Here is a 10000-nt window from a genome sequence, read left to right as displayed (position 1 = left end):
GTTCTGCTTTGGTTTCCAGCCTATCTGTTTTCTCTTTTTCCTTCACATGGCAGTCTTATGCCTGGCTTCTTTAAACATTAATGGTGCTAGAGATGAGCGCAAGCGTGAAATGCTGGCAGAATACGCAAAACACAAGAACATAGACATATTATTTCTGCAAGAAACACAAAGCAACAGTGAAAATGAAGGGCAGTGGGAAATGTGGTGGAAAGGGAAAATAATAATGAGTCATGGTACCAATGTTAGTGCAGGAGTGGCAGTGCTTTTCTCTTCCAGTATACCCGTGAACATAATCTCACAGAAGGAAGTGTGTAAGGGTCGGGTTTTGGTTGTACAAGCTAAGATTAATACCCAAGAGTATATTTTTGTAAATGTGTATGCACCAACTATAGGTAGAGAAAGAGGGATTCTTTTTAACCATATTAAAAACGAGCTGTCACAGTTTACACAAGATGCGGTTTTGGTAATGGGAGGTGATTGGAACTGTACAGTGGACTTTGTAAAGGACAGGAATGGTGAAGAACCTCATCTAATGTCAGCTGACACCTTAAACAACATAATACATTGTTATGATTTACTGGATGCATGGAGGACAAAGCATCCCTCCACAAGACAGTTTACTTGGGTAAAAGTGTCAGAAGACAGGGTAAGCGCAGCACGGCTTGACCGCCTATACATTTTTAGACAACACATAAATCGAATAATCAGAGCTTTTATTTGCCCTGTTGGTTTCTCAGACCATCATGCCGCAATTGTACATTTATCTACTGTGTCGAGTCACAGAGGAACTGCATATTGGAAGTTTAATGTAAAGCTCTTACAAGATGCAGCCTTTTGCTCTAAATTTAAAGAATTTTGGGGAAAGTGGAGGGATAGGAAAAAAGATTTTTGTTCATTAAGACAATGGTGGGATGTTGGGAAGGCCCAAATTAGGCTTTTCTGTCAGCAGTACACTGCATACTCCTCAATGGAGGCAAAAAGGGTGGTGGCCAGGCTCGAAAACAGCATTGTAGAAGTGGAGGAACAAATAACTGGGCAAAATCATGAGGGTGCACAGACCTATTTGGAAGAATTGCGGCGGGACATGGGAGCAGTCTTTCAGAATAGAGCAAAAGGGGCACTTGTAAGGGCTAGATTCACAATGTTAAGGGAGATGGATGCACCAAGCTCCTTCTTTTTTGGGCTAGAGAAGAACTATAATGAGAGCAAACAGATGCATGCCTTATACATGGCAAATGGTCGCCTTTCCTCAGATGTAGGGGAAATGCGGGAGAGGGCATTTGAATTTTACTCTGACTTATATAAAGCTGAAAAATGTGATTCCACTTGCTCACAACCTTTATTATCGGGTTTACCAAAGTTGTCTCAGGAAGACAAAGCTGTTTTAGAAAATCCATTAACGGTACAGGAACTTAAAACTGCTGTATTTCAAATGACAGTAGGCCGTGCCCCGGGGGTAGATGGCCTCCCTGTAGAATTTTATAAAATGTTCTGGGATTTGATAGGGGAAGATTTGTTTTTTATGTTATGCGAGTGTGTTGCCACTGGAGAACTGCCACTCAGTTGCCGGAGAGCGGTGCTCACTCTTCTGCCAAAAAAAGGAGACCTGTGTGATTTAAGGAACTGGCGACCTGTTGCACTTCTGTGTACAGATTATAAAATTTTCTCAAGGACCCTAGCTAATAGACTGAAATTGAAAATGGCATCCATTATCCATATGGATCAATCCTTTTGTGTGCCTGGACGATCAATTACGGACAATCTGTTTTTGATGAGAGACATGGTGGACTTAGCTAAATTGTCCAATATGAACTTTGGTCTCATCTCGTTGGACCAGGAAAAAGCATTTGACCGTGTGGATCACAGCTACTTATTCAATGTTATGATGGGTTTTGGGTTTGGAGAATTTTTTTTGAGATATGTGAAGCTATTATACACAAGGGTCTTTTGCCTTATTAAGGTAGAAGGAGGACTTAGTCGACCGGTACAGGTTGGAAGAGGTATACGCCAGGGCTGCCCTTTGTCAGGTCAGCTGTACGCATTGGCTATCGAACCCCTGCTGGTTTTGCTGCACAGGAAGGTGAAAGGGATCAGTATTCAGGGATGGGCCAGTGAATCACCGGTTACTGTGTCTGCATATGCAGACGACATCACAGTGGTAGTTAGAGATGAGGAGGATGTCCAACGTCTGCAGGAAAGCCTCAACTCTTACATAAGAGCGTCCTCAGCCAAAGTGAATTGGGGGAAGAGTGGGGCCTTTCTGTGTGGGGCATGGGGAGAATGTGACCCTCCACGGCTTCCGGGGGGGTTAGAGTGGGGCAGAGAGGGGTTCAAAGTGTTAGGAGTTTATTTGGGCTCGGAGATAATGGAGAGGAAGAATTGGGAAGGTGCATTACAAGCAGTTACTGCCAGACTATCAAAATGGAACTGGTTGTTGCCTCAGATATCTTACAGGGGAAGGGTGCTGATTATTAATAATCTGGTAGCATCCGCTCTGTGGCACCGGCTGGCAGTGTTGAATGCTCCCGTCAAGCTGCTGAAGGAAATACAAAGGGAATTGATAAACTTTTTTTGGTCGGGGCATCATTGGCTGAAGGCAGCTGTCCTGTACCTTCCCGTTCATGAAGGGGGACAGGGTGTAGTCGACTTGGAGAGCAGAGTAGCAGCCTTTAGACTCAAGGCTGCTCAGAGACTGCTATACCACCCAGATGTCCGCTGGTGAGGGACAGCATGCGCGTTGCTCAAACGTGCTGGTGGTATGGGGCTGGACCGACAGTTGTTCCTCGTGAAAAGTGAGGCTGTAGACCTGACTGGTCTCACAGATTTCTATACCTCAGTCTTACGGGCCTGGAAGCTGATGACTGCCAAACGTGAGGATGGTGTGGCACCAGGGCCGTGGGTGTGGGAGGAGCCTCTTTTCCACAACCCAATGATACCTCTGGAGTCAGTGGCCTCAGACAACCTGCGAAGACAATTTATAAAGGCAGGAATATGCAAGCTAGGCCATTTACTGTTGCCTGGAGGAGGGGGATGGAAGACTGCCCAGTCCCTGTCCCAGCAAACAGGTATCACCTCAGTGAGGCTGCTGGGAAAGCTCATTGAGGAAGTTAAAAGCGGCCTGTCTCAGCCAGTGCAGGAGTTTCTTGAAGAGCCATCAGGCAATGGTACTGCACGGTTTCCCACATTGCACGTGACTGCAACCACTGGAGAGTGGCAAGAGGATAAAGGTGCATTACTGACTTTCTCCTCTCCGAGCCTGGGTGAGTTTGAGGTGGTTGGGGGGAAAGCGTTGTACAGTGTCTGTGTGAAGGTGAGGAACATGAGGGCCTTAGAGGGGGTAAGAGAGCACCAGTGGCAGGGAGAACTGGGGGACCAGAGCACAGCAGGGTTTCGATGGCGGGTGCTGTATAAACCACCAGTCCCTAAAAAGACAGGAGACTTACAGTGGAGGGTAATACACGGGGCCATAGCGACAAATAAGCACATATCTCATTTTGACCCAGGTGTGGGGGTGGGTTGCCCTTTCTGTTCTAGGACAGAAACAGTACAACATGTCTTTACAGAATGTTCTCGGTTGAACCCTGTTTTTGGACTCCTACACAGACTCTGTATGAAACTGGGTTTAACTTTCACTTTTGGACTCTTTATACTGGGGCCACGGTACACTTCTGTTCAGCGGTTTAAGTGGTGTCTGGTGAATTTTATCTTTGGTCAGGCTAAACTGGCTATTTGGCTCACAAGAAGAAATAGAATAAAGGGGGAGGGTTTCACAGACCCAGTTACAATGTTTACATGTCTGGTTTCAGCTCGCCTTAGAGTGGAATTTGCTTATTTTAAACTTATTAATGATCTGAGGTCTTTTCTGAATGTATGGTGTGTTGGAAATGTGTTGTGTTCTGTTGTTAACGAAGAGCTTTGTATGTCCTTATGAAGAATAGAATGTATATCTTGAGCGTATGGTTTCAAGGGGAAGGATGGAATGGGGGTTTTCTCTGTAGGGGAGGGGTTCGGGGGAGGCATCACTTAATATGGACAAAACCAAATTGATGTATTAAAGGCAATGTAAATCTCAAAATCTCAAATCTCTGCTTCTCCTTCTCTTTCTCTCTCTCTCGTTTTCACAATTAATTATACAAATGCAGTTGCACAACATTCTAAACACATTTTAAACCCATTCTCAGTAAGGTAATGGATTTCTCTCTCTCTCTTTCACTCCTTCACTCTCACCCTCTCGCTCTCTCTCTCATGTGTGTGCAAGTGTATGATGAAGTGAAGTTGTTGGTGCCAGTGTACCAATAGCAGTATTGTCAAAGTCTCTCTCTTTCTCTCTCTCACTCTCTCTTTCTCTCTCTCTCTCTCCATGTCTCTCCTCTCTCTCTCTCTCTCTGTCTCGCCCTCTCTCTCTCTGTCTGTCTCTCTCTCTCTCTGGTTCCAGTCTCTGTCTGTTTACTTCATCCAGCAGAGACACAAATTAAATAAGTTTGTTTTGAAACAGAGGAAACAGAAGGAACAAAATGAATTATTATGTCTGAAATATAATTACAGTGCATTAGGAGAGTGACCAGTCTTACAGGTTTTTTTAAATAGATTGTTTTTTTTTTAAAAAACAGCAAATAGGTTTGGAAGAGGAAGGTTAAGCCCAGAGTTTGACAACATGTGATGTAACTTCGTTTTATTCTGATTCTCTCTTTAAAAAACCTTTCAGTCCAAGATCAGACTTCATCTCTGTCAGCCCAAACACACTCCCACTGAAACTGTGAGACTTAGAGGTTGACGAGTCCCCTCTGCCCCTGGGGGCATTTAATGCATTGCCACTGTGTTTATTGATTTCTCATGGAAATCAGTGGTCTTTCCGGATGTTTTCCCGGGCACAGATAAAGCCCAGTTGCGAATTAAATGCCACTTTTAATAGGTTTTTTTTTCCATTTTTTTAGCTGTTAAATCCGTTTTAATCTTTGTCTGGAAATCTGGCCCTCTGCCTGTTTTATCCACTCGGGTCTTTTAAATGGAAGGTTTGGCAACGTTACAGTTTCTTGAACACACCCCTGATTATGCAAATGAGCACGGCTCAGGGTGCATCATGGGATTCGTATTTCTTTCTGCTCCGTGTCCAGTCGGCGGTGATGTCAGCGGCGTTCGCTCGGTTCCATCCCAATCTGGTGGTGGGCGGGACGTACTCGGGACAGATCGTTCTGTGGGACAACCGCAGTAACAAACGCACACCTGTCCAGAGGACTCCGCTGTCAGCCTCCGCACACACGGTACGCCTCTTCATCATCATCATCATCACACACACACTCACTCTGTACACCTGTCCAGAGGACTCCGCTGTCAGCCTCCGCACACACGGTACACCTCTTCATCATCATCATCATCATCATCATCACACTCACTCACTCTGTACACCCGTCCAGAGGACTCCGCTGTCAGCCTTTGCACACACGGTACACCTCTTCATCATCATCATCATCACACACGCACACACACACACACACACTCACTCTGTACACCTGTCCAGAGGACTCCGCTGTCAGCCTCTGCACACATGGTACACCTCTTCATCATCATCATCATCACACACACACACACACACACACACACACACACTCACTCACTCTGTACACCTGTCCAGAGGACTCCGCTGTCAGCCTCCGCACACACGGTACACCTCTTCATCATCATCATCATCACACACACACACACTCACTCACTCTGTACACCTGTCCAGAGGACTCCGCTGTCAGCCTCCGCGCACACGGTACACCTCTTCATCATCATCATCACACACACACACACACACACACACACACTCACTCTGTACACCTGTCCAGAGGACTCCGCTGTCAGCCTCCGCACACACGGTACACCTCTTCATCATCATCATCATCATCACACACACACACACACACACACACACTCACTCTGTACACCTGTCCAGAGGACTCCGCTGTCAGCCTCCGCACACACGGTACACCTCTTCATCATCATCATCATCATCACACACACACACACACACACACACACACTCACTCTGTACACCTGTCCAGAGGACTCCGCTGTCAGCCTCCGCACACACGGTACACCTCTTCATCATCATCATCATCACACACACACACACACACACACACACACTCACTCTGTACACCTGTCCAGAGGACTCCGCTGTCAGCCTCCGCACACACGGTACACCTCTTCATCATCATCATCATCATCACACACACACACACACACACACACACACACACACACACTCACTCTGTACACCTGTCCAGAGGACTCCACTGTCAGCCTCCGCGCACACGGTACACCTCTTTATCAACATCATCATCATCACCATCGACATGACAACACAAGAGACTGGAACAAGAGACAGAGAACATGACCTCCCAGTTGATAAATAAAAATGTTTGAGTGGGTCAGTCCTCTCCCACACATACACACACACACACACACACACACAGACACTTACAACACATGGGATGCTACAGAGTAAGAGAGTCATCTCTCTCTCTCTCTCTCTCTCTCTCTCTCTCTAGCACCCTGTGTACTGTGTGAACGTGGTGGGAACCCAGAATGCTCACAATCTCATCAGCATCTCCACCGATGGCAAGATGTGCTCCTGGAGTCTAGACATGCTGTCTACTCCGCAGGTAACACACACATGCGCACACACACACACACTCTTTCTTTCTTTCTCTCTCTCTCTCTCTCTCTCTCTCTCTCTCTCTCAGTGTCCTAGGTAACACACACACACACACTCTGTCTTTCTTTCTCTCTCTCTCTCTCTTTCTCTCTCTCTTTGTTTCTTAAGTAACACACACACTCTCTCTTTCTTTCTCTGTCTCTCAGTTTCTTAGATAACACACAATGTGTAGTGTTTCAGACAAATATATAATATTTAATAAAACCATAAACACAGAATATTTCAGAGGTCTGCTTGCTCTTCCCCTGTGTTTGGTAATTGGTGAGTTTATAAACCATGACTCTGTGTGTGTGTGTGTGTGTGTGTGACAGGACACCCTGGAGCTGGCGTTTAAACAGTCTAAGGCAGTAGCTGTCACCTCCATGGCTTTTCCTCTGGGCGACGTCAATAACTTTGTGGTGGGAAGTGAGGACGGCTCAGTGTATACAGCGTGTCGACACGGGAGGTAGGAGTGTGTGTGTGTGTGTGTGTGAGGACCTTCAGAGTTTACTCAGGAGAGGAAGCTGACAATGTATGTGTGTGTTGACACATACTTAGCAAATTCACACTCAGGAAATGTCTTTCCTCGCAGTGGTCTGAGAAGTTGTTATCTTTCTGTGTGTGTGTGTGTGTGTGTGTGTGTCTGTGTGTGTGCATGTGTTTGTGCTCTGCAGTAAAGCAGGTATCAGCGAGATGTTTGAGGGGCATCACGGACCAATCACAGGGCTGGACTGCCACACAGCGGGCGGACCAATCGACTTCTCCCACCTGTTTGTCACTTCCTCCTTCGACTGGACCGTCAAACTCTGGAGCACAAAGGTTTACCGACTCTTAGACTGTGCAATTCTTTGGAAACTAAGTTTGCCCAAAAGAATGTTATTATTTTGTCTTAATTTACCTTGTGAAGAGTGACAGATGTGTTTGCTTGTGTGTGTGTGTGTGTGTGTGTGTGTGTGTGTGTGTGTGTGTATGTGTATGTAATGTTTTTCTCTCTGTAGAATAATAAGCCACTGTACTCCTTTGAGGATAATTCTGACTACGTGTATGACGTCATGTGGTCCCCCACACACCCTGCCCTGTTTGCCTGTGTGGACGGAGTGGGACACCTGGACCTGTGGAACCTCAACAACGAGACAGAGGTACACACACACACACACACACACACACACACACACACACAGACGAGATCATCACCAATAATGTAATGTATACACAAACACACAGCTTCAGCAACAAAACAGAAAACATTCCTACACACACATGCGATAGAGCTTCAACAACAAGATAGAGGAGCATTAACAGACACACACACACTCAGATCTTCAGCGACAAGGCAGATAGACACACACACACACACACCATGGAGCAACACAGACTCAACACAGAAATACAAACACACTCTCTCTTTGTATCTTTGGCAATGGGAGATAAGACACTGTTGATAACACACACAGGGATTACACACTGTTTACACACAATAGCATCGTCTTCATCGGGGGGGTGTTCCAGAGAGCTGGTTTAGTGATAACTCTGAGTTAGTTAAGTCAAAACAAATAGCAAGCCTCCTAATAAAAGAGCCTTATGGCTTGGTTTTGCTAGGAGAATGAAACCATATGTCACGCCCTGGTCCCTCTGTTCTCCCTCTAGTGTTGGGTCTGGGTTCTGTTTTCTCTTGTTTCTTTGTGTTGGCATTATTTGCATATATTTCCTCCAGGTCACGTTCATTTTCTTGTTCTGCTAAGGTTCTTTTCTCAAGGTTGTAAGTAAAATTCTTGTTTACTTTAAATAAAGTGAGAAATTGATCTGCGTGTGCATCCAGCCTCTTTCAAGATTCGTGACACCATAGGGCTCTTCTATTAGGAGGTTTACTACTTACTCTGAGTTAACTAACTCTCAGTTTTCACTAAATCTGCTTTCTGGAATACCCCCCCTGGTGTATTCTCTGTCACTCACACTGAAAACAAGAAAAAAAACCCCATCACACCCACAACTTCACACATTGTATCAAAATTCCTCACCAAATGTTGCCTTAGGTTCCCACGGCGACTGTTACCGTGGAGGGAAACCCTGCCCTGAACCGCGTGCGCTGGGCTCACTCTGGGAGAGAGGTTGCTGTCGGCGACTCGGAGGGCCGGGTGCTTATTTATGACGTGGGGGAGGTGAGTCAGGCAGAGGGAAACGCTGAGACAAACTGAATCAAATCAACGGGAATCATTTAAAGCTGACTCAGCTTTCACTCAACCTAATGAACACATTTACCGTCAGAAGAATTGATTTGACTCAGCTGAACCGATTCAGCGGGAGTCATTTTATCTCACTTGACTCATTTGCGCATAACATAAAACGTACTTCTTCAATTGTCTTTAATTATAAAGTTGCATTAAGTGATTAATTCATTGCTTGTGTCGTAGCAAATCTCTGTTCCGCGTCAAGATGAGTGGAGTCGATTTGCACGCACGCTCACTGAGATCAACGAAAACCGTGAGGAGGTAGAGGAGCTTGCCGCTCAGCGATTGGCTGCATGATCGTCACAGAAACACTACCTGAGGAAGGAACCAATCACCAAGCCTCATTCAAATCAGGTTTTCTGCTCTCCAGGGAAACAAAAGTGATTCTCTAAACTAGTCACTTCCTTCCATCCTAAAAAGGCTTCATCTCCCTCTAAAACTCGGAATTAAAAATAAATAAATAAATAAAAAACTGTTAAATGTTTATCTCAGAGAAGATATAGAATATCTTATGAAAATAGTTTGTAAACTCTTGAAAGCCATATAAAAGAGAATTTGGTTGCATTTGGTTGGGATGGTACAAGCTATGACTTAGGGGGAAAAAAAAAAGACAAGTCAGTGATTGGTCAAACACAAAACGATGTCAACCAATCAACTGCGTTTGAGGATTGGCTCCTTTTAGGGCATAGAGGGAGTGTCAGCCATTTTGGGTTTTCTGGCACGATCAAACACTACTACATACTCAGTTACAAACTACAATTATGCAAAACTTCACACTTTGCTCCTGTGCTTGTTCACCTAAGCATGTCTGTGTTTTCATACTGATCTTCCTAAAGTCCTGTTTTGAAAACAAACAGCAATAGGTTCTAAAGTCAAATTTACCTGAATTTGACTTTTTTTTTTTTTTTTTTTAACAACTATAGGTTTTATAGGCCTTTTTATCAGGATGTCAGGATATTTTTGTTCTCTCTCTCAGAATCATTTGTTTTGTAGTAAATTGGATTTTATTGTAATTTTTTAATACGGTTTTGACACGAGGGGCAAAGCCACAGAGATTTTGTGGTTTTTAAAATCATTTGTCGTGTTCACT

At 44.9% G+C, this 10000-nt stretch overlaps 1 protein-coding gene across 1 annotated transcript in view; it reads left to right on the top strand.

Annotated features, from left to right (window-relative positions):
- The window catches only part of dync1i2b (dynein, cytoplasmic 1, intermediate chain 2b), an 18463-nt gene extending 9256 nt beyond the window's left edge, over positions 1–9207 (top strand). The window contains exons 11-17 of the mRNA XM_030781115.1: positions 5115–5261; positions 6537–6650; positions 7015–7148; positions 7357–7501; positions 7681–7821; positions 8716–8841; positions 9094–9207. Coding sequence (XP_030636975.1) covers positions 5115–5261; positions 6537–6650; positions 7015–7148; positions 7357–7501; positions 7681–7821; positions 8716–8841; positions 9094–9207 — 921 coding nt within the window. The remainder of the gene's footprint in view (positions 1–5114; positions 5262–6536; positions 6651–7014; positions 7149–7356; positions 7502–7680; positions 7822–8715; positions 8842–9093) is intronic.
- The last annotated feature ends 793 nt before the right edge of the window (positions 9208–10000 follow it).

This window comes from Chanos chanos, chromosome 8 (genome assembly GCF_902362185.1).
Source record: "Chanos chanos chromosome 8, fChaCha1.1, whole genome shotgun sequence".
In the NCBI taxonomy this organism is placed as follows: domain Eukaryota; kingdom Metazoa; phylum Chordata; class Actinopteri; order Gonorynchiformes; family Chanidae; genus Chanos; species Chanos chanos.
This window is presented reverse-complemented; position numbering and strand designations above follow the sequence as displayed.